We start from the raw sequence: 25,920 nt of genomic DNA on the forward strand, positions 1-25,920 counted from the left end.
GGAAAGGGTTTCCCCACCCATCAAGGAAAAAGAGAAGAGGCACCACTACAGAGGATCCCAGAGGGGGAGAGGGGCTGGCGGGCGAACCTCAAGACACGGACCGCTTCCCATTTTGAGTGACAGTGACCATGTAGGGGACCCCCTTACAGGATGCATCCCAAATGGTCAAAAACAGGGGGGGGGGGAGAGGGGAGGTGAAAGAAAAGGGGTTAGGGTGCGGGATGTGCCCCCAGTTTGTACGGCTGGAGAGCTGCGTCCGGCTGCTACCCATTGCCTGTTGTGCCACCTGTCTAACTTCGTGGCACCCTGATATGGGTATTCAGGGCTGTTTTAATTTCAAAATCCCTCTCCTCCCCCATTTGTCATCTCAGCAATGGTAGCCGACTATTGTCAGACAAGAGGTGTGTATTACACTATTTTTCTCATAAGCGGTCCATTAGAGGGACGCCCATCAGTCCAATCTGTCCCTTAAAGTTGGAAAATGGCAAGAAAAGTTGATGCATACGCCCGTGTGAATGGACCGTAAGTCCTCCAAAGAAATTGGAGAGGCAACTTAAACTTCTAGATATTGTTCCGGGTTTTTAGACAAAAGATGTGTCCCTAGGAGGGGGGTCCCAGGAGATTAAGGGTCAAGGAAGCAGGACAACTCCAATCTGTCATTTAGGCCCAGTGGTCCCATTGCCTCTGTGCGTAAAATAACCCTTGACTCTCGTCTGGTTAATTCCTGGTCTCGATCACCCCCTCTTCGGGACGGAACTACATGTAAAAGACCGGCGAATTTAAGGCATTCTGCTCTGCCCCCATGGGCCTCTCTAACATGTTTGATGAGTCGGGGACAGCCTTTCCCCGATTTTATTGATTTAAAATGTTCCCCCACCCTCTCCTTTAAGGGGCGAGTGGTTTTGCCCACATAAAAGAACTGACATGGGCAAAATACAGCATAGGTGACAAAACCTGTCTGGCATGTGATGAAAGCTCTTACCTCCCATTGGATCCCACCCAGACGGTAATTTGTGCCCTCCCACATGTGTCGACAATATTTACAGTTTCCACATCTGTGGTTGCCCTTAGGGCGTCTAATGGTTAGCCAGTTTTGAGTCTGTGGTGAGTGGAACTCACTTCTGGTCAGGGTGTCCCCTAAAGTTGGGGCTTTCCTGAAGGCTACCCGGGGTGGATCCGGGAACACCTTTTGCAGAGTGGGATCCCGAGTGATTATTGCCCAATTTCTCTTTATGGTTTGGGTTCAAGTTCCACTCACCACAGACTCAAAACTGGCTAACCATTAGACGCCCTAAGGGCAACCACAGATGTGGAAACTGTAAATATTGTCGACACATGTGGGAGGGCACAAATTACCGTCTGGGTGGGATCCAATGAGAGGTAAGAGCTTTCATCACATGCCAGACAGGTTTTGTCACCTATGCTGTATTTTGCCCATGTCAGTTCTTTTATGTGGGCAAAACCACTCGCCCCTTAAAGGAGAGGGTGGGGGAACATTTTAAATCAATAAAATCGGGGAAAGGCTGTCCCCGACTCATCAAACATGTTAGAGAGGCCCATGGGGGCAGAGCAGAATGCCTTAAATTCGCCGGTCTTTTACATGTAGTTCCGTCCCGAAGAGGGGGTGATCGAGACCAGGAATTAACCAGACGAGAGTCAAGGGTTATTTTACGCACAGAGGCAATGGGACCACTGGGCCTAAATGACAGATTGGAGTTGTCCTGCTTCCTTGACCCTTAATCTCCTGGGACCCCCCTCCTAGGGACACATCTTTTGTCTAAAAACCCGGAACAATATCTAGAAGTTTAAGTTGCCTCTCCAATTTCTTTGGAGGACTTACGGTCCATTCACACGGGCGTATGCATCAACTTTTCTTGCCATTTTCCAACTTTAAGGGACAGATTGGACTGATGGGCGTCCCTCTAATGGACCGCTTATGAGAAAAATAGTGTAATACACACCTCTTGTCTGACAATAGTCGGCTACCATTGCTGAGATGACAAATGGGGGAGGAGAGGGATTTTGAAATTAAAACAGCCCTGAATACCCATATCAGGGTGCCACGAAGTTAGACAGGTGGCACAACAGGCAATGGGTAGCAGCCGGACGCAGCTCTCCAGCCGTACAAACTGGGGGCACATCCCGCACCCTAACCCCTTTTCTTTCACCTCCCCTCTCCCCCCCCCCCCCTGTTTTTGACCATTTGGGATGCATCCTGTAAGGGGGTCCCCTACATGGTCACTGTCACTCAAAATGGGAAGCGGTCCGTGTCTTGAGGTTCGCCCGCCAGCCCCTCTCCCCCTCTGGGATCCTCTGTAGTGGTGCCTCTTCTCTTTTTCCTTGATGGGTGGGGAAACCCTTTCCACGGGCCCTCACCTTTGGACTTTATGACTTTTCTCTATTGGGGTATTGTCTCCACCTCGTTTCCCTCCCCCACTTTATCCTTATCCTCATCTATTTGGTTTCCGTACACCTCTAATTGATGTTAGAATGTCCGTAGGTGGACCACAGTATATAGCCATCCACAGGCAATGTTGAGCCGACAGATATTGCTCTGGCCCCCTCCTTGTGTAAATAAAGTAATGGTTGCTATTTATCCAATTATAAGGTAAATATACCTTTTTAATTCGTCTCTTGGGAAAAACAGTCGCATCCCCGGCCTCTTTTTTAGGGAAGGTTTTTTATGGGTTTTTTTGGGGGGGTAATAAAGAATGGGATAGCTATGTAACATATGTGTTTGTAATGCTAAACGCAGTTTGAGGTAATGTGGAGGATTTATTAAGCACTCCACAGCAGCAATGCCAATATAGGTTTGCCCTTATGTAAGGATGCACTGTCTTATGCACTTTAACTGATTTGCCACTGAATCTTTACACACATGTCCAAATTAGTTTACCTTTTGTTTTAATCCAGGGTGGGTCTATGTACACAAGTTTGAAGTTTCAATGTTTACATACACACGTAATAGTTTTATTATGCACAGTCCCTTTAAGACAATGCCAGCAGCCTGTTTTCTTTGCTGGCTCATCCGGACACTTACTAGCTTCTCGCCGTCATGGCGAGTCCCCGCCCCTTCACCCCTCACCCCCCTGACACTCCAATTGGACCAATGGCGTGCGCCGGGGGCGTGGCTTACGGACATATTCCGGAAAGCTGCCCGGCACCGCCATTTCCAAGGACGCAAACACGTGTACAAGCGCCAGTCGGGCGCGAAACGGCTGTAGTGCAGTCCACTCACCCCTGGTCACCCGCACCCCGCACTCCCCAAACATCCTCAACAATGCAGGTTTGATCCATCCGTTTGTGACCATATACGAATGTATTACTGCAACACTCTTTTTGGCAAGATGCTGTAATAAAGTAACTCAAAGGGACTGATGCCCGGTCTGCCTTTTTGTATGTATATTGATGGACTGTTATTCACAGATTTTGAAACCGGTGCACGTCCAGAGTTCCAGTCATATGCCATTTGTTTAAGTGACTGAAAACAAGAGGGGAAGTATCTATTGAACAATAAGCAATTGCAGAGCCCGCCCCTCATGCACATGCACTGGGTTTGAGTGCCAAGTGTTTTCTATTCTACATTGTACCATTTCACTTTTGTTTACAACCAAGGCTGAGGTGACTCAGCGATTGGAGGAGAAAAGAAAAAAAAAAAAGTTAAGGGTAGAAATTACATCAGTATTTAGCCTCAAACTGTGGGCAAAAGACATGGTTCCCACCAGGAACAGAATTATCTTCATTTACTATATAAAATTCACTGAAATCAAAATGTGGACAGTACAATACATGTGTTATGTAAGTAGATCAAGTATTTATCTACTTATATATGTGTTTTTTTCCCTGGCATAGTATGGCTAATCCTACTGCTTTAATTACAGAACCTTCCACCCAGGTGTGAAAGCTTTCTCCTAGCTCCCACCAGACCCCTAGAAGATTTATAGCCCCATCCGTTCAGATATGAGTTTGACAGAACCTCATAAACCACATCTTATGCTTTGAATACACGGGTCGATCCGGCGGCCGATTAGCCGCCGAATCGACCCCAGCCGCGTCCCTGCGGATCGATTACCGCTCGTCCCCGCCGGCGCTCCTTATCAGCTGCTCGATTCCCTGCCATTGTCCGCCGCCGGGTGATCGAGCGGGCGCGGCTCGAGTGGCATGATCGGGCCAGCTGAATATTATCAGCTGGCCGGATCAGCTGCTCGATACACGGTACAGAAACGTACCGTGTATCCCCAGCATTAGAGTGGAACCAACCGAGGAGGAGGTTCGAAACATAGCCTCTGTGTCCTGATTTCAAAGAACACAGGGCTGATCATTATCAGCCTATCTGGGTACTCACAAGAGAGCAAACAACCTCTTTCAGCAAAGTCTAAATCTATATTTAATAATGGGCACAATTTTACAATATTTCATGGTTTAGGAAGATACTGAATGAACCAACTCTTCCGGCCTCGTTATGTTTCTTCTAACACATGCTCGGGGAAATTCCGTGCAGATCCGAGATTCCCAGTAGAAGGAATAAACATTTCCGGGTACCCTGAATGGCTACCCCGTCATACTTCGTATAAAATGATTCAGAAATAATATGCTGAATGTAAATATGCAGTGTAAGTTCTCATTGACCATAGGGGTACCAAAAGACTGGCTGTGATAGGGCTGGCTGCCATATTATGATAGTGTTGGGATTCCTTCGTCCCGTTACAATCTCGGATGATGGTGGCAAGTACCTCGATTTGACCAACTTGTGCAAATTCGATCATATCAACCGAATTACGCAAATTCGAACATTTTCCCTTTGTGATTGCACAGATAATCGAGATTGTTCATGTATGGGCACCATCAACCACTCTTAACTGTTTACTGTGCACACAGTGGATTTGCCGCAAGAGTCTCTAGTGCACGGGACCTGCATGGCAACTGTGGCCTAGTAATACGGGACTGGTGGGTGGCTGTTACAGGAAGTTAGTGTTAGGCGAAGATAGGGCAGTTACTGTTAGGCATAGGCAGTTGAGTTAGTGTTGGACGTAGGTAGTGGGAGTTAGTGTTAAAAGCGTAGGTACGAGGAGTTAGTGTTAAGCATATGTAGGAGGAAGTGGGTAGTGGGTGTCAGGACACCTTCTGAAAAAAGACACAGGGAACAAAACGGGGAGCCCAATGGTGCAGTACGTCAATAAAATCGGGTAATTGTAGTAAGTAAAGATCTACTCACAAAGGTAGGTTGCAGAGGGGCAACCGACCGCAGGAAGCAGGTGGAGACAATAAACCCGACTCCACTCGGGGAGGTCACCGAGGACCTGGATGCGGTCGCACTCCTAGGGTAAAAAAAAGGGGGACAGGTGTCCACCGTGGTGTACACCACGCGTGGTCTGTCTCCACCCCTCAAACGGGACACGTATGGGGGTACAAGATGCACTAGACAATTGTAAAGAGGCGCCCTAATCGTAGATAAAAGCATCTAAAAACAGTTTAAAATTGACAAAAAAGTAAGGTAGCTTACCTCAATGACGACAAATCTTTGTAATAAACAAAAGATTTATTATAGCACAGGCAACGCGTTTCGCGGGTCCAAGCCCGCTTCCTCAGGCCAATACAAGTGCCAAGCTAAATGGAATATTTAGCCAAGGGAGCCTCTCTTGGCTAAATATGAGAGGCTCCCTTGGCTAAATATTCCATTTAGCTTGGCACTTGTATTGGCCTGAGGAAGCGGGCTTGGACCCGCGAAACACGTTGCCTGTGCTATAATAAATCTTTTGTTTATTACAAAGATTTGTCGTCATTGAGGTAAGCTACCTCACTTTTTTGTCAATTTTAAACTGTTTTTAGATGCTTTTATCTACGATTAGGGCGCCTCTTTACAATTGTCTAGTATATGTAGGAGGAGTTAGTGTTAAGCATATGTAGGAGGAGTTAGTGTTAGGTGCAGGTAGGGGAGATAGCGTTAGGAGTAGGTAGGGGAGGTAAGTGTTAGGCATAGGGAAAGAGAGTTAGTGACGTAGATAGGGGGAGTAATAGGTAGGGGAAATTAGTCACCTGAGGATGCGCTGGAACAAAAGGATGTTGAGAGGACCGGGAAGACTCTAGATCAGCGTTTCTCAACTTGGAGTCCGCGGACCCCTGGGGGTACCTGTCAGGGGCCTGAGAGAAAATGGCAGATCTTGCAACCCAAAAGAGAAGTGGCAGGCTGTGTCGCGGCGAGGGGCGCAGTAACTTACACAGCCTCTTTCTCGCGTGGACTCCTCTCGCTGGGCTCTCCTCCTCTCTCAGCGCTCTAGTCTTCTCGAAGCCTGGCCGCGTCCTTGCTCCATGGTTACCCGACCGCACCTCTCATGGCATCAGCGGTGCCGCCGGAAGTAGCGGGAGAACGTGGCCAGAAGACTAGAGCACTGAGAGCCTGGCGAGAGGGGTCCACGCGGCAACGGGGCTGTGTATGTATGTGACTATACTGGGGCACAACCTGGCTATCCATACTGAAGCACCTATAGCTCGCTACCTACTCTGGTGCACCACCTGTACCTGGCTATCTATACCGGAGCACCTATAGTTCGCTACCTACACTGTGGCACCACCTGTACCTGGCTATCTACACTGGAGCACCCATAGCTCGCTACCTACACTGGGGCACCAGCTGTACCTGGCTATCTATACTGGAGCGCCTATAGCTCGCTACCTACACTGGAGAACCTATAGCTCGCTACCTACACTGGAGCACCACCTATAGCTCGCTACCTACACTGGGGCACCACTAGTACCTGGCTATCTATACTGGAGCACTTATAGCTCGCTACCTACACTGGAGCACCACCTGTACCTGGCTATATATACACTGGAGCACCTATAGCTTGCTACCTACACTGGGGCACCACCTGTACCTGGCTATATATACTGGAGCACCTATAGCTTGCTACCTACACTGGAGCACCACCTGTACCTGGCTATCTATACTGGAGCACCTATAGCTTGCTACCTACACTGGAGCACCACCTGTACCTGGCTATCTATACTGGAGCACCTATAGCTTGCTACCTACACTGGAGCACCACCTGTACCTGGCTATCTATACTGGAGCACCTATAGCTTGCTACCTACACTGGAGCACCACCTGTACCTGGCTATCTATACTGGAGCACCTATAGCTCGCTACCTACACTGGAGCACCACCTGTACCTGGCTATCTATACTGGAGCACCTATAGCTCGCTACCTACTCTGGGGCACCACCTGTACCTGGCTTTACACTGGGGCACCAACTGTACCTGGCTATCTATACTGGAGCACCTATAGCTTGCTACCTACTCTGGGGCACCACCTGTACCTGGCTTTACACTGGGGCACCAACTGTACCTGGCTATCTATACTGGAGCACCTATAGCTCGCTACCTACTCTGGGGCACCACCTGTACCTGGCTATCTATACTGGAGCACCTATAGCTTGCTAGCTACACTGGGGGCACATTTACCTCTCTAACCTATACTAAGGATACCTATGGCTGGATACCTATACTGGGGGCACCTATGCCTTGCTACCAATACTGGGGGACCTATACCTGGATACCTCTATAAGTGGTCACCTATACCTGGCTAGGAAAGTGTGACAAGAGCTGACAGAGGGGGACAAGAGGTGACTCAGGGGGACATAGAGGGGGACAAAGGAGGCATGGGGGAACAGAGGGGAGAAAATAGGTACAGAAGGAACAGAGGTGACTCAGAGGGGGACAAAAGAGGCACAGGGAGAACAGAGATGATACGAGGGAGATGAGGTGACACAGAGGGGGACCAAAGAGGCACACAGAGAACAGAGGGGGACAGTATAACATTTACTGCACTAACGCGACATGACTATATGTTCCTTATACTTTGCCTCTGAATAAGCTTTTTTTAGCGAAATAGATGTCAGGCACTCCCTCACTCCCACTGTATACCCCGCTGTGTCATCATACCGTGGATTAAAGGTACCTCACTTTGCTGCAACAGTGCCTCTGCTTCTCTTGTATTCTGATCACAATTGTATATTCTTGAGAGCACGCTGCAGTATGGAGTACACAATCCGGTGAACCCAGGACCCATCTACCCGCACCTAGTGCCAGTCTTTTTATCTCAATATCGTGACTATATGTCAATAGGCAGCACACACCAACTGCGCTGCGACAAGATGCTATATGGCAACCCACCATGCAGTGACTTAACCGTAACACATGCATTTCCAGTAGCAGTGAGGCATACTTTCATTGTACTGTATGCCTCACTGTATGGACGCACCGCAGTGGTAAACAAGTGGTGCATCCTTGTCATTTTGGCCAAGTTGTGTGCGACTTGGTGTGGAAGGACCTTCAAACTTGACTAAAGGTGCCCATTAAAGGTACACATTTTTCCTCAGATGCGATCGATTGGCGCAATTTTAATGATCGGATTGTACAGAAAACTGTGCAGTATATGGCAAAAATCGATGTAAACCGATTCTTTAGTCGATTGAATCAGAAAATGTAATCAGTCCGAATGTTGAATTTATGATTCACTTGAAAGAGAGAGAATGCCATAATGGCCTAATCGACCTGATTATGGGAACAATCAATAGTCCTTTAGATTGTAAGCTCGCAAGGGCAGGGCTCTCTCACCCTTTTGTGTCTTGGTCTTTGTTACACATTTATTCATAATTAGTACCAATTCTGTACTTTGTACAGATTCTGTATTTTTTACCAACTCTGTATTTTGTATATTGGTGATTACCATTGTCTGTATTATTTTGTACTCTATATTTGTTTCTTATTTTGTACAGAAACAGGACTATGTTGATGCTTTCTAAATCAATAATAATAATAATTACCATCTGTTCACTTTTGATAGTAAAAATTGTGTCAGAAGTTCGCATCTGATGAAAAAAGTCTACACTCAACAGGCACCTTAAAGGTGGCCCCACACGATACAACAAAATGATCCTATTTTATGGCAATTCAATAAAAAAGTTGATTTCTTGAAAAATATATATGTGTGGTATATTGGTCAGGATTTTTTAAATGTTACAGTCAGGGCTTGTTCATACTAGTGGCGTTTTCCGCCTTTTTTCAAGCGCAGGCAATTTTTAAAAATCGCCCACAAAACGCTTGTTCAATGAGTGTCTATGAGAAGGTTCATATTAGCGCGGCTCATGCACTGTGCATTTAGAAAAGCGGTGCCTGTACCATTTTTGGGGCGATTTTCTGGAAGGTATAGGAAGAGCACTCTGGATTTTTTTGGAAGGTATAGGAAGAGCACTAAGCGAGCTTTATGCGACGATTGCGTTCACATTTTCTAGAGTAAATACATTGTATTTATTATTTTTCGGGTCAAAGAGTTCACTTCCTGACTTGCGTCAGGGAGCGAACTTCAAAACCGCTCTGGAAAAGCACTTACAAAAACACTTTTACCAGAAATGCAGCACGCACTGGAGCACCAGGAGGTGGGGAAAAAAGCACACGAAAACGTAAGCGTTTTTAGGTGTGAATGAGGCCTCAGTCAGAAAAATTGATTGCCGTTCTTGAATTGAACAGATATTTAAAAAAAAAAAAAAAATTGTATGGTGTTTGGCCATTTTCATGTAGACCTGCAAAGGGTTGTCACAGACCTGCAGTTTCCAACCATAGTACATGGTAAAGGATGAGAGGACATGAATACATAATAATATTAATCCATGCCATGCACTGGTGAGGATCAAACAATCCGAAACAGTCTGTATGCATGTTGGATTATTATGGCTCTGTACAAATTAACAAGCTGACACATCATTGCATTCCAGCGGTTCTGGAGGTGTGTTTAGCTTTTAAGGACAACAATGGTTAATTTGCATATATTCAGCAGTGTTGCTCTGGGAGACATCTCAAGCTCACTCCAACCTGAATTATCGCAAATTCTTTCTGTTTTAGGAAAGCAAACTTTTGTTTTTCTTGAATACATAGTGATGACTGAATTACGTGATACACAATTTACAGTCAAGAGATTATATATATATATATATATATATTTAATGTAGGGCTATACAGAATAGTTAGCTATATGTAGAAAACACATGATATGTGTGAGGACAGAAATCACACGCCCCCTGAATGGTTGCTCTCCAGCTGTATTACTATTTACACAACGCAATGGGAATTGGGAAAGAGTGAGGGGAGTGCACACTACTACTTCCGGGCAGACACAGAAGTAGGCGTTCCGTCTCTATAGAAGGGGAAGATAACCACGCCCAAGAGTAGGCGGAGCCTTGTGTAGATATTATGGGGGCGTAGCCACTTCATCTATAAGAAGCGCAGCAGAGCAGACGAGCTTTCCCTGTAGACGAGAGGCGTGCTCTGTAGGATTACCCCGCCCAGGTTACATTACGTGGGCGGGGCAATCTTCCCTCACATACTGACCTGTCGAAGGAGCCGCTGTCAATAGCGGCGCGCAGCACCCAGGCGATGAGCGGCTTCCCAGCCAGCCTCCTGATGTTCTTCAATGGAATCCCCTTGCTACCCCCCCGGGCGAGCACTACCGCTGCCAGGTGCTTCTTGTCTCCGGCCGCCGCCATTCCACTCTCTCTGCACTGCCAGGCTGGAGCGTCTCACCGCATATATAGTGAGCGCCAGCTGCAGGGGCGGGGCTTGTGCGATACATCATCGGAGGAGAGGGGAGTGCCACGTCAGCAGAGGGGTGTGGTTGCAGTGTGATGATGGGACACTTGTGCCTTGCAGGATGGAATGGTTGTGACAGCACAAGGGGACATGTGTGGAGGAAGTTATTGCTGTAAGGGGCTGAGTAACTCCTGAACAAGGAATAGGGATGGCTGCTGCTGTTGGGAACTTCACATGGGTGGCTGAGTTTTGTGGGGAGGCTACATGCAGAGTTTGAAGAACACCTTAATTCCTGAGGACTAGATGAGGATTAAAGGGTTACTTAAAGCGCGATTGTCACCATAAAAATCAAATTTCAACAGCAACTGGGTGTATGAAGTGATAAAGATGCTAATTCTGCAGTCACAACTTTTTCTGCTGATATGGTTTGGAGTTATCACATACATTAGGAGTACTGGCCCTTTAATAGCCATTGCCATTCAGTTGCATGCTGGGGGTTATTTTTATCAATAATATATTCCTCATCTTCCATTTATTTCCCTGCCTAGCCAAACATGAGCCTCTGCTCACTTGTATGTACAAGCAAGGCTGAGGTGACTCGGCTATTGGAGGAGAAAATAAATAGCTAAGGGAAGAAATGACATCAGTATTTAGCCTCATACTGGGCAAAAGACATGGGACTTCTCATGGCCCCCTGCAGCTGCTATGTGCTTTGATTGGAGAACTGTTCCCTATGAGGTTTCCTGTTGGGTCCCCTAAACTAGACTAGTGCCCAGTTTTGTTTCTGCCAACTCCGTTTAGTTAAGGTTCCCTTTAATTAAAAAAAAGTTTAACTTAATTTGGTATTCTTTCGTCGTGCATGGGGACGCGATGAGGAGGTGTGTGGCTGGCTGGAGGGACATGAAAAGATGGTGTCATGAATAAGCCAGGAATAAGTGTCCCAGTATTGGTAGCCAGGAATAGGTGCAGCCTGTATAGGTAGCCAGGAATAGGGGCAGCCTGTATAGGTAGCCAGGGAGAGGGGCAGCCTGTATAGGTAGCCAGGAATAGGGGCAGCCATTATAGGTAGACAGGAATAGGGGCAGCCTGTATAGGTAGACAGGAATAGGGGCAGCCTGTATAGGTAGACAGGAATAGGGGCAGCCTGTATAGGTAGACAGGAATAGGGGCAGCCTGTATAGGTAGACAGGAATAGGGGCAGCCTGTATAGGTGGACAGGAATAGGGGCAGCCTGTATAGGTGGACAGGAATAGGGGCAGCCTGTATAGGTGGACAGGAATAGGGGCAGCCTGTATAGGTGGACAGGAATAGGGGCAGCCTGTATAGGTGGACAGGAATAGGTGCAGCTAGTATAGGTAGCCAGGAATAGGTGCAGCCTGTATAGGTAGACAGGAAAAGGGGCAGTCAGTATAGGTAGCCTGGAATAGGTGCCCGCAGTATAGGTAGCCAGGAATAGGTGCAGCCTGTATAGGTAGCCAGGAATAGGGGCAGTCAATTATAGGTAGCCAGGAATAGGTGCAGCCAGTAAAGGAGACCCAGAATAGGTAGCCAGGAATAGTTGCAGCCAGAAAAGAAGCCTGCAATATAAGTAGCCAGGAATAGGTGCAGTCAGTATAGATAGCCAGGTGGAGGGGAGGAGGGAGGAAGCAGCGGGCGCAGGAACAGCGGCAGGGAGCGCTAGATTGATGTGGGAAGGGAAACGCAACAGATGAAACACAAGAACGGAAGAAGTAAGTAGTACATGTGTCGATTGGATCCCGGCTATGTGAATATTTTTTTACCCCTGCCTCAGCATCCCACTGTTTCTGCGCCCGTGGCTGCGTTCCCACCAGGGCTGTGGAGTCGGAGTCAAGGAGTCGGGGCAATTTTGGGCACCCGGAGTTGGAGTCGTTGATTTCATAAACTGAGGAGTAGGGAGTCTGAGTCAGATGATTTTTGTACAAAATCCACAGCCCTGTTAAGTAATAGACTAAGGAGTCGGAGTCGAGGAGTTGAAGTTGGGGCCATTTTGGGTACCTGGAGTCTGAGTTGGAGTCGGAGTCGTGGTTTCATAAACTGAGGAGTTAGAGTTGGAAGATTTTTGTACCGACTCCACAGCCCTGGTTCCCACTCCCCAAAAACCGGTAGACCGTGATTGCGCATGTCATGATTACCATGCACAATTAAACCGTAGTATAACGCAGCAACCCTACAGATGACAGTACCATCGTAAGTCACGGAATCGAACACTGTTTGCGATGTGCTCTCGATCCGCCATCTATCTACCTCAATTTTCCGCCCAGATCGATTAACCTTATCGAGTGATTTCAGCCGGAAATCAGTCAATTGTTCAGGCCAAATGCTGCACTAATTTCTCACCAATTTAATCAGAGCAATCAAATTGGCTGTATATCGATGGGAGAATTTGGAGTGTATGGCCTGCTTTAGTTCTGGCATCCCACGTGCCACATTTTATTCATAACCAGTGTAATGTATCGTAACAGTCCTGTGGCCATTGCACTTGTGAACAACAAGTAGGACATCTAGAATTAAGGATGGACAGAAAATGAGTGAAAATATTGAAAAGTTAGGGACGTAACTTTCTCAATCTGCCAGCTGAGGCAGTTCACCTCGAAGGGTAAAAATGCCAGGGAACCCCTGCAAAATCTCCAGGGAACTGGTTGAGAAAGGCCGCCACAGAGCCTTTTCAGTCGTACCAGCACTGTCCCTGATTGGATTTCTGTGGCTGCCTGTGTCCTCAGGACTCCTCAGGCAGCCTTTGGACATATCCCCCAGTACTCCCATATAGAGACACATCCCTACTGAACATGAGTGAGCCGGGCTGCCTGAGGAGTGCCAAAGAGGTATTAGACCGAACAAGTCAGATAACTTCAAGGGGGTCTAGAAAGACCATCCAGAACCCTCCCTCTTCTTGAGACACTCTGTAATTAAGAAAAATCCTGTGGGGGGTACTTACCTCGGTAGGGGGAAGCCTCTGAATCCTCTCAAGGCTTCCCCCGTCCTCCTCCGTCCCTCAGTGGTTTCGCTGCAGCCCACTGAATGCACAGCCTGCAATTTGTCAGGGCGTGCAATATTTACCTTTCCCTGTTCCTGCGGGCTCGGAAGTAGGCCTAAATAGCCGATCTCAGTCTGGTCCGCTCTACTGTGTCTACGCAGTAAAACGGACCCGACTGGGTTCGGCTATTTCCGAGCCGCTCCTGCGCTGGAGCCGGGAAGGTAAATATTTACATGTCTGCTGTTCAGTGGGCTGCAGTCAGTGTTGAACTGGGAGGTGGAAAAACTGAGGAAATCCACCTGCTGGCCAAGCAGCAGTAACCCTGTGTTATCACTGCCAATAGAAACCTGGAGCAAGTCTTCACTGTGAGCAGCACCACCTGATTACTGCTGCTTGGCCAGCAGGTGGATTTCCTTAGCATTTCCACCTCCCAGTACGACACTGGCTGCAGCGAGACCGCCGTGGGACAAAGGAGGACGGGAAGCCTCAATAGGATCCAGAGGCTTCCCCCTACCGAGGTGAGTACCCCTAGGGGATCTTTTTTTTTATTAGAGTCTCTTTAAGAAAAAAAATATACATACGTGGGTCTTCCTCCAGCCCCCTCCAGGCTTACCACTCCCACGCCGTCCTTCTCCACCTTCTCATCTAATAGTCTTCTTGCGGCGATCGCCGCTGGGAGAATGAAGTGGGGATGCGCGTGTGATCCCCAGCAAAATGCCCCCACGACTATACGCCAATTAGGTGGTCCTGGGGCTGCCGCCACATTCACGCCAATCGGCATGATGCGGTCATTAAGGAGTTAACTTAGAACCAATTGTAGCTTTCCCACTAGTGCAATTTTTTACCGTAGCCCAATCACATTGCCTGTAGCTTTTTTTTTCTGCTTAGGTGTAGTAAATGGCAGTGCACAAAAATCACTTAGTTTGACTTCTCGATGCGGCTTCATACCCCGCCCCTTCATCTCCCAAAAACACAATCACACGAAATCTGATTGCAACAGACAGCCATTAGCTAAGCTTATACATAGAGAAGGTGGAAAGTGCAGTGATTTTGATGTGATTGTATTTGCGATTTGCATGCGGGGGAAGGGAATCGGTCATGAAATGCTGCATGCAGCACTTTTGGAATCGCAAGCACAGCACAATCGCTGCAATATCGCAGATGGTGTGAAACAGCTCTTTAGTGAATTGACATGCAAGAATTTGGGGTAAATTACCAAACTATTACCCAATGTGTGAAAATCTTAGTGAATTTGGGGGAAAAAAAGTCTTAAAGTGAACCAGAGACGAAGCACACATGTATTTTACCATATATATCAGTGGGGACTTTGGAGGACAACAGCCCTGATAAAATTCCCGACTGAGCATTCAGTCTGGCTTTGCTCAGGAATCATTACACAGTAGCTGAGTCATTATAGCAGAGTCAGAAGAGGGCAGGCTTGGGCTTGAAAAGAGATCAGAGAAGACAGACTCAGCTATAATGATTCCTGAGCAAAGCCAGACTGAATGCTCAGTCAGGGATTTAACAGGGTGGATAACAAGCAGGCTGAGCAGTGAATAATGAAACAGAGAGCAGGATAGGTTGTAATAGATTGCGGAAAAGCCGCCGCGCGGACTGGCAGCGAGGCGGCTGGTTCCGCATTCGGCTCAGCGGTTTGCACGCAGCGGCATGCGTCTGATGTGGCTGGGCCTTCTAGTGCACACAGATTGAGGAATACGCGCACACGTGTGGAGAGGCGGAACCTTTATGACAAACGGAGAGGGATCAGCTGACCAGGTTGGTCAGCTGATCTCAGAGCGGGCGGCTATTGGTTGATCAGCGCTGGGTGGCGCCAGGGAGCGCCGCTCTATATATAGTTATTGCTGGTCAGTCTCAAGTTGTCTGCCGTTGCGAACACTTACGTGAAAGCACTCAGACCATAGTCAGATCCCACAGTGTGTTAGAACCAGGAGGACCTGGGAATTCACACTGAGCCAGATTACTACTGTGTTTATATTGTGTTATTCCTCACACTAGTTCCAGGGTGTTGAGACCACGGACCTCACACCCAAGACTAGGGACACTGTGTTACTACTGTGTTATACTTCAGACTAGTTCCAGGGTGTTGAGACCACGGACCTCACACCCAAGACTAGGGACACTGTGTTACTATTGTGTTATACTTCAGACTAGTTGCAGGGTGTCGAGACCACGGACCTCACACCCTAGACTAGGCCTTATTTGTTACCTGTTATGACCATTTGCTCTGTTGACCTTGCTCTTGCTTTCTGATTCGGTACCTCAGCACATCTGCCTTCCTGTTGGCAAACTCTGCCTGTCCACGGTTACTGAATCAGTCTACTGTGTCTGTACTTTATCTGCCCGTGTGTTGCTGACCTAGCCTGCCCGACCTTGCAAGCCATCACTATCTCTAGAGAGATAGGCCTTCCTGTTATTCCGCCTGGGGCTTCATCCCCTTGGAAGTCTCAGGCTGCTGGAAGGTCTTCATACTTCCCAGAGGGAGGTATTCCTCATACTGCCAAGGGCCGCCTGCTCCTCAGGTGGTCCTACTCAAAGTCATTACTGTTGCACCAAACACTCACACTATATAGGTGTCCAGAGGTTAGTCATATCTGTATTATTGGTGATTCTGCAGGTCATCAATAATCAGGTATACAGTGGTGTGAAAAACTATTTGCCCCCTTCCTGATTTCTTATTCTTTTGCATGTTTGTCACACTTAAATGTTTTTGCTCATCAAAAACCGTTAACTATTAGTCAAAGGTAACATAATTGAACACAAAATGCAGTTTTAAATGATGGTTTTTATTATTTAGTGAGATAAAAAACTCCAAATCTACATGGCCCTGTGTGAAAAAGTGATTGCCCCCCTTGTTAAAAAATAACTTAACTGAGGTTTATCACACCTTAGTTCAATTTCTGTAGTCACCCCCAGGCCTGATTACTGCCACACCTGTTTCAATCAAGAAATCACTTACATAGGAGCTATCTGACACAGAGAAGTAGACCAAAAGCATCTCAAAAGCTAGACATCATGCCAAGATCCAAAGAAATTCAGGAACAAATGAGAACAAAAGTACTGTAATTGAGATCTATTAGTCTGGTAAAGGTTATAAAGCCATTTCTAAAGCTTTGGGACTCCAGCGAACCACAGTGAGAGCAATTATCCACAAATGGCAAAAACATGGAACAGTGATGAACCTTCCCAGGAGTAGCCGCCCGACCAAAATTACCCCAAGAGCGCAGAGAAAACTCATCCGAGAGGCCACAAAAGACCCGAGGACAACATCTAAAGAACTGCAGGCCTCACTTGCCTCAATTAAGGTCAGTGTTCACAACTCCACCATAAGAAAGAGACTGGGCAAAAACGGCCTGCATGGCAGATATCCAAGGTGCAAACCACTTTTAAGCAAAAAGAACATTAAGGCTCGTCTCAATTTTGCTAAAACACATCTCAATGATTGCCAAGACTTTTGGGAAAATACCTTGTGGACCGATGAGACAAAAGTTGAATTTTTTGGAAGGTGCGTGTCCCGTTACATCTGGCGTAGAAGTAACACAGCATTTCAGCAAAAGGACATCATACCAACAGTAAAATATGGTGGTGGTAGTGTGATGGTCTGGGGTTGTTTTGCTGCTTCAGGACTTGGAAGGCTTGCTGTGATAGATGGAACCATGAACTCTACTGTCTACCAAAAAATCCTGAAGGAGAATGCTCCGGCCATCTGTTCGTCAACTCAAGCTGAAGCGATCTTGGGTGCTGCAGCAGGACAATGACCCAAAACACACCAGCAAATCCACCTCTGAATGGCTGAAGAAAAACAAAATGAAGACTTTGGAGTGGCCTAGTCAAAGTCCTGACCTGAATCCTATTGAGATGTTGTGGCATGACCTTAAAAAGGCGGTTCATGCTAGAAAACCCTTAAATAAAGCTGAATTACAACAATTCTGCAAAGATGAGTGGGCCAAAATTCCTCCAGAGCACTTTAAAAGACTCGTTGCAAGTTATCGCAAACGCTTGATTGCAGTTATTGCTGCTAAGGGTGGCCCAACCAGTTATTAGGTTCAGGGGGCAATTTCTTTTTCACACAGGACCATGTAGGTTTTGAGTTTTTTTTTCTCACTAAATAATAAAAACCATCATTTAAAACTGCATTTTGTGTTCAATTATGTTATCTTTGACTAATAGTTAACGGTTTTTGATGAGCAGAAACATTTAAGTGTGACAAACATGCAAAAGAATAAGAAATCAGGAAGGGGGCAAATAGTTTTTCACACCACTGTACATCTATATTCTTGGTGATTCTGCAGATCACCAATAATCAGATTCTCTCTGCGTGCTGACACCGATCGTTACACAGGTGTTCTCTCTAATGTTCCCACTGATTTATATGTTAAAATACATGAGGGTGCTTAGTCTCTGGTTCACTTTAAACCACAAATGTGGTATTTTGCCAACTCTTTATTGTTTACTGAACGTGTCGTATTGAATTGAAGCATGGCAACTTTACTGCCGTTTTAGTCCATTAGGGCCTAGATGTGTGCATTTTTAATTAATTTTTTATACATTGTAACTGATCTGGAACGTTTTTTAATTGTGCTCAATAAAATGTATATTTTCCTATAAATGTATTAATAAAATAAATTATAAAATTATAAACGTGCTAGTTATTGGCAGGGCCGGGCAGAGGCAGGACAGGCTACAGCCTCTGAGCGCAGCCACCAGAGGGCGCAATCCTCTGCACTATCCTCACCTGACATATTGCTGTGTGATCTTCCCCATCCTCTGCAGCATCCCTCACCACTTCTTTCCGGCTGCTTTTGCAATCGCTCTGAGTCCTAGTCAGAGCACCAGCCTGTCCTCTGCATTAAACAGCCGCGCTGTCATCAAAGAGATGACAGGCACGGCTGAGGCATTGTATTGCTAGGCAACAGCAGTAAGCCGACATCTGCTCCAATGGAAGTGGCTTCCAGCAGCGTTGCCTTTGAAGAAGAGTGAACTGTGAACTAATACTTTATGCGAGCAGTGGCTGGACTGGACGGGAAGGGAGGGATCCTTTTTGATCGCAAACTGTGAACTGTCATTATGCATATGGATGACTGGACGGGACAGGGACCTGGTTGTTTTTATATGGGTGCCTGGAACCAGCCATGCCTGCAGCCTTAAACGAAACAGGTATTGAAGGGGGAAGGGGATTTGAAAGGGGTAGACATCCGAGTCACACACATCACATCAAATAGCTGTTAGTGTGACTACTAGATGTGTTCTCATTACTGCATATATCCTATGTGAAGTGGGGGTTGAGATAGGTTGTGGACACTGCAGTACTAAGAACACATCTAGTCATCTTGGTGTGATTTGTGTGTTTTGAGGGGGTGGGGGTCATACATTTAAATAGAGTGACCAGACGTCCCGGATTGCATGAGTCCGCTGTCCCAGGCTGCATGAGGTCCCGGGAAACGTCCCGCTTTCAGCAGCGGGACGTCCCGGCCTCGGGACTCTGGTCACTCTATCTTCATGAACTGGCAGCGGCGTCTATAGCCGCCGTGCCAGTTCATTGCCCGCAGCCCCGCTCCAGCCTCCTCCTTCCGGTGTCTGTTCCGACACCGGCAGGCGAGCAGGGCTACGGCAAGATGGCGTAACCCTGTCAGCGCGGAACTCTGCAGGAGGAGGAAGGTGGTCCCGGGAGCAGCGCGCCAGAGGCCGGGGACTTCTGCCAGGTGAGTAAATGCTTTCTTTTCCAGGTGAAATTTGCTCCCATTACGTTTCTTTTCTGGTGAAATGTTTGCCCGCAATTTTGTTTCTTTTCCAGGTGAAATGTTTGCCCGCAATTTTGTTTCTTTTCCAGGTGAAATGTTTGCCCGCATTGTTTCTTTTCTGGTGAAATGTTTGCCTGCATTGCGTTTCTTTTCTGGTGAAATGTTTGCCCGCAATTTTGTTTCTTTTCTGGGGAAATGTCTGCCCGCATTTGCATTAATTTTCTGGTGAAATGTTTGCCCGCATTGCGTTTACTTTCTAGTGAAATCTTTGGAAGCTCTGCCTCTAGTGCTGGGGAACCTTGTCCCGGCCCTGGTTATTGGTTGTTACGTTTGGGGGGTAAACTGCTTAGTACATATCAGATATGTTCTGTATGATGTGTGTGTTTTAATATGGGCAAAAAAACCCCATTAAAAACACTGCTTACCGGCGCATACTGGTGGCTGTAATTACTATCCCCCCTCCAGGTCGCCATGGATGGTGGGCAATTAAGTAATTAGGCTTCCAGCTATTGCTAGTGGCCGAATTACAATGTTTTCATAGTAAGTTGTGCTCCGTCTTTAGACGGCATTCAAATTACTCACTGAAAGAGGAGTCCGCACACAGACTTGCTGGGACACCAAGTCCCATCACACACACAAGCAATTTACATCTGACCTGATGGCCGACTACCTTTTTGGGGCCAGCAAGGGTCCCCTTCAGCAAGGCATAGGCAGAAAAAAAATATACACCATACACGTGCAGAGAACATAATAAATAACCAAACAATGCAGCCTAAGCCACGCCTCTCAGGCGGATAGACAATCAAAAAGCTGTTTCAATAATGTCATTAACCACAAAGTATTGCAAAAGTTTGAAACCATAGGTACAGTTATGTCAATCAAAGAAGATATCTCACCTGGCTAGCTGTCAGCAGTGTCGCTCAGATGTCCCAATGTGCAAGTAGATGACGGTGGAGGACAGCCAGGAGGGCTCTCGTAGCCTACAAACACCATATTCTGCGGGCGGGACGGGACTTATCATGTGTGGGACGTCAGAAGGGGTGGTAACCACGAAGATCGTGGACCAATGTCCGATGCCAGGGCAGATGGCGCGCAAGTCAGGCAGTCATGCCTGAGTGAAACGCACCCTCTGACGTCCATCCAGTATTGAACAATAGCGCAGCGAGGGGCCGGGGAGACGTGGGTGCTGAACAACGTAGACGCTCACGTGATTGTGACGTCGGGGGCCTGCCCACTGGGAGGAAACCTCCCATTTATAGACGCTTCTGAAATCTCGTTTTGAATGGTCCAGTGGTCTTCCCAACATAAGCCAGACCACATGGACATTTCAAGAGGTAAATGACATATTGGGAGTCGCAATTAAAGGAAACCAGAGACGAAGCACCCTTGTGTATTTTACCATATATATCAGTGGGAACATTAGAGAAAACACTTACTATGCTCTCTGTTTCATCCTTACTGCTAAAAGTGTCTGTTATCAGCAGTCATAAGAATCCCAGACTGAGCATTCAATCTGGCTTTGCTGGGAATGATTATTGCTGAGTCATTATAGCAGCCACAAGGGGGCAGGCTTGGGCTTGAAAAGACACCACAGAAGACAGACTCAGCTATAAGCTTTCCGTAGCAAAGCTAGACTGAGCATCCCGAGTGCTCAGTCAGGGATTCTTATCAGAGGTGATAACAGTCAGATTAAACAGAGAACAATGAAACAAAGAGCAGATTAGGTGTTTACTGTCATGTTCCCACTTATTTATAAGGTAAAATACAAGAGGGTGCTTCATCTCTGGTTCTCTTTAAGGTAGTGCTTCATATAGTATTGTTTGCACGTATGGGGATGCGAAAATCGTTTTCCTGTGTTTAAGGATGCACAAACATTGCACCTGAAACATTTATAGCAGCTGGTTTTCTGTGATAATTTTATTTGTGGCTTGGCATATTTCTGCCATGGATCTGCCTGTACATGTCGGGATCTGAGGCTGGGGCACGATCTAAAGGATAAGAGGGGCCTATTTCTAACCACAGGAGGAAGGGATCGATCTGTACTCAGGAAAGGTAGATGTGTTTTAACCATGTTCTTGAAGGTTTTGGATAGAGGACTATAGGTATGTACAAATGGGGTCCCTGTGTCAACATTGTGACGTGGCCCTCCGAATCCCCTCTACTTTTCAGCCACCTTGTCCAAGGCTTGAGTCAAAATGTTATCAGGATACTCTCTTTCCTTGAACCTGTGTGTCATCTCATAAATCTGCACCTCACGGTCACGGGCATTATTGCAAATTCTCAACACCCTGAGGTATTGGGATATGGGTAAGGAACACTTAAGGTGCTTAGGGTGAAAGCTGTCATATCTGAGAAGGCTGTTCCTGTCAGTAGGTTTTTGATAGAGGGTCGTGCGGAATCCCCCCTGTTTCTTAATGACACGCACGTCCAGGAAAGTGATTTCCCTGGGAGACCATTCGAGGTTATATACGATACCCGGCATTAAACCATTGAGCATGGAAACAAACTCACGTAAGGAGTTTTCATTGCCCTTCCAGACCAGAAATATGTTGTCTATGAACCTGAGCCATTTGACGACACATTCCTAGAATGGTGCGCTGGGTAAATCGTAGTCTCTTCAAGGTAACTCACAAAAATATTTGCGATTGCTGGGGCTGCCGAGCTCCCCATCGTGGTCCCCCTACATTGATGAAACTACTTGTCCTCAAATTAAAAGCAATTATTCTCCAAAATCAAATCCATATTTAAAGCACTGGGCTTGAAAACCGCCACGGCCTGCACTCTGGCCATGGTGCGCACCAGTCCAGCACGGCCGTCACAACACAAACAGCTGTTTGTGGTGCGTTACAGTGAGTTTGGTGTGTCAGTGTGAAGCAGTACTCTAATTACACTCCCTGATTGATGTATACACATGCAAGATGTTTTAACCACTTCACCACTGAGGGGTTTTACCCCCTGACCACCAGAGCAATTTTCACCTTTCAGCGCTCCTTCCATTCATTCGTCTATAACTTTATCATTGCTTATCGCAATGAAATGAACTATATCTTGTTTTTTCCGCCACCAATTAGGCTTTCTTTAGGTGGGACATTATGCCAAGAATTATTTTTTTCTAAATGTGTTTTAATGGGAAAATAGGAAAAATGTGGGGAAAAAAAAATTATTTTTCAGTTTTCGGCCATTATAGTTTTTAAATAATGCATGCTACTGTAATTAAAACCCATGAAATTTATGTGCCCTTTTGTCCCGGTTATAAAACCGTTTAAATTATGTCCCTATCACAATGTTTGGCGCCAATATTTCATTTGGAAATAAAGGTGCATTTTTTTCAGTTTTGCGTCCATCCCTAATTACAAGCCCATAGTTTATAAAGTAACAGTGTTATACCCTCTTGACTTAAATATTTAAAAAGTTCAGTCCCTAAGGTAACTAATTATGTATTTTTTTTAATTGTAAATTTTTGAATTTTTTTTTAATTACAAAAAAAAAAAAAAATGGGGAGTGTGGGAGGTAATGAGTTAATTTTGTGTGTAAAAGTCATTTATTTGTATGTGAAAAATGTGTAGGGTGTAGTTTACTATTTGGCCACAAGATGGCCACAGTAACTTTTTGCTTTATTGCGACCTCCAAGCCTCCTTCCGGAAGCTGGGAGGAAGAATAAGGAGGCTGGACACGTGAGTTTCTTCTCACAATGATCGCGCTGCCCATAGGAGAGCAGCGGGTCATTGTGGGGCTTAGATCAACGAACGGGAATGGATTTTCCCGTTCATTGATCTCCGGGCGAGCGGGCGGCGGCGGTTTTACTAGCGGCGGGCGGCGTGTTTACGAGCGGGAGCGCGGACAGCGTCGGGAACGCGGAAAGTACGTGTTTCTCCGTCCCTGGTTTTTAAAGGATGGAAAAAGGGGCGGAGAAATACGTACGCGCGGGGGTAAAGTGGTTAAAGCACTTTAGGCCTGCAATTTAGCATGCAATGTGATTTCTGCCCTTAAAACGCTGCTTTGCGTTAAATCCAGATTTTTTCCCCGGGACTTTTGGCGTCTATCCCACTCATCCATGTCCCCCCCCCCCCCCTCCAGGTGTTAGACCCCTTAAAACATCTTTTCCACCACTTTTGTGGCCAGCATAATTGTTTCTAGTTTTCAAAGTTCGCCTCCCCATTGAAGTCTATTGCGAACCGAACTTTTGCGGAACTTCGCGAACTGAAAATCGGAGGATCGTGCCATCTCTATTGGCGTTGTGGAGTTCCACAATGTTTGTTTTCTCCCACTACAAGAGTAACCATCAGCTGTTAAGAGCTGGCATTGTGCAATAACAGAAATGACAGTACCAAAAACAGAATGGTTTCCCCGAATGCCAACTAGTAAGAAGTGAAAACTGCCCAGGATTTTAAAAAGAACTTTAAAGCGGATCTGAGATGAAAAACTAACTATAACAAGTAAGTTGTCTATATATCTCATCTAAAGTTTAGATAGTTTACACTGCAAATCTAGCTGCAAACAGCTTCAATAGAATATGATTATTTCTTCCTGTGATACAATGACAGCAGCCATGTTGTTTGTAAACATTACACACAGGTAAGCTTATCTGCATCTTAAGCACTCAGCCTGTGAAAAAAACCTAATCCCCCCTCCTCCCCTGAAATCTCTGGCTAGTAATACCTCCCCCTCCTCTTGCCCAGACTGAGCTCCCATGAGCCCTTGCTACTGTCTGAAAATGCCTTGGCTCTCTCTTAAAACCTGTGGGCGAGGCTTGTTTAGTTTATAGGGAATAAGAGTATTAAAACAAAAGCAAAAAAGTATTTGGCCTGAGGAATGCCCTATAAACTATAGGAAAGGAACACAATTATGCAATGAGTAAAAGGTCATCTCGGATCCACTTTAACCTCATATTCAGTAGCCGATACCCTCTTTCCCACAAGAAATCTTTACCTTTTCTCAAACAGATCATCAGGGGGGTCTGTGTGGCTGATATTGTGGCGACATCCCTCCCACGGTGTGATGTCAGGACCTTGGCATGTTTGCTGTCTGTGAACCTTGTTGCATTGTGGAAAATAATGGCTGTTTCCAACTGCCAATCAAGCAGTATCTCCCGTTGCAGAATGTTCGTTTACGGAGAGTTCTGTGCATAGACATTATTTGGCAGGACTAAACATGTTGCCACCTGTAATACATTTCAGAATGTAAATCAGGGTGAGGAAAGATTTAACAATGAGTAAATAGTTAATAAATCAATATTGTAAAAAAAGAAGCAATTTTATTCATTACGTTACTTAAGAGATCATTACAGTTCCTCTTTAAAGTGTACCTGAAATGAAAGATGTCTCAGGTTTTATGCTTACTTGGGGCTTTTTCCAGCCCCCTTGAGGCAGCTTGGTTCTGTGCCGTCTCCCTGGGCCGCTCGTGTCTCTCACTGGATGGCCCATTACTCTGACTGAGTCACGCTTCGTCGCACATGCAGGGACCAGCCACACACGTGCCCCAGCCGACCACGGGAGTGTGATGGGGGAGTGTGCGTTTCAGGGTCACGCATGCGCAACAAAGTAGGATGAGTCAAACTACTGCCCTTTCCAGCGGGGGACAGGAGCGGCCCGGCCATGTGAGATTTTTGTCATTCAAAGTGATAATTTTTGATCAATTCAGGTGAAAATCTGAAGGGTTTCTTATTTAATTCCCTTATTCTCCTAAGTTTTATCCGAGGAGATATTTTTTCCTCTTTTTTTATTTTTTATTATTTTTTTTTAGAAAAAAAAAAAAATCATGTCAAAGCCAACATTTTTGCAAACATTAGGTGTAAGTAACAAGATGACATGTTTGTAATAATAGCAAAATCTTGAGAATCATAAGCTTAAACTTAAAGAGAACCAGAGACAATAAAATAACATATTTATACATACCTGGGGCTTCCTCCAGCCCCATCAGCCTGGATCGCTCCCACGCCGCCTTTCTCCGCTGCCTCTGTCCACCGGTACCGGGTCCCGTCATTTCGGCCAGTCGACGCATGCGAAGATGCATGCGTACAGAGCCGGAGGGAGCCCCAGGGCATGCGGAAGACTGGCCGCGTCTGGCGGAAGTGACGGGACCCGGTACCGGCATTAGAGGCAGCGGAGGACGGTGGCGTGGGAGCGATCCAAGCTTATGGGGCTGGAGGAAGCCCAGGTATGCATAACACCTTTTTTTCATTTTTAAAATACGTTCGTCTCTGATTCCCTTTAACCGGTTCAGCACCACAGTGGCGAAAATCTCATGCATCCGAGCAACGTTCACCTCCCATTCATTCGCCTATAACTTTTTTGCTACTTATCACAATGAATTGATCTATATCTTGTTTTTTCCGCCACTAATTAGGCTTTCTTTGGGTAGTACATTTTGCTAAGAATTATTTTTTTCTAAATCCATTTTAACAGGAAGATTAAGAAAGAAATGAAAAAAATTCATTATTTCTCAGTTTTTGGCCATTATAGTTTGAAATTAATATACGCTACCGTAATTAAAACTCATGTATTTTATTTGCCCATCTGTCCCGGTTATTACACCGTTAAAACGATGTCCCTGTCACAATTTATGGTGCCAATATTTCATTT

At 46.2% G+C, this 25,920-nt stretch overlaps 1 protein-coding gene across 2 annotated transcripts in view; it reads right to left on the minus strand.

Moving 5' to 3' along the window:
• CMAS (cytidine monophosphate N-acetylneuraminic acid synthetase) overlaps nt 1-18,421 on the minus strand; it is a 56,230-nt gene extending 37,809 nt beyond the window's left edge. Inside the window, exon 1 of one of the 2 annotated variants that reach the window (XM_068277945.1) lies at nt 18,334-18,421. In XM_068277945.1, the coding sequence (XP_068134046.1) occupies nt 18,334-18,374 (41 nt within the window). In that variant the 5' untranslated portion in view covers nt 18,375-18,421. Of the gene's footprint in view, nt 1-10,387; nt 10,617-18,333 lie in introns of those variants that run through there. The other variant, XM_068277944.1, reaches the window with a different exon arrangement.
• Nucleotides 18,422-25,920: the final 7,499 nt, after the last annotated feature.

The sequence above is a fragment of the Hyperolius riggenbachi genome, chromosome 3 (assembly GCF_040937935.1).
Source record: "Hyperolius riggenbachi isolate aHypRig1 chromosome 3, aHypRig1.pri, whole genome shotgun sequence".
NCBI classification, from domain to species: Eukaryota; Metazoa; Chordata; class Amphibia; order Anura; family Hyperoliidae; genus Hyperolius; species Hyperolius riggenbachi.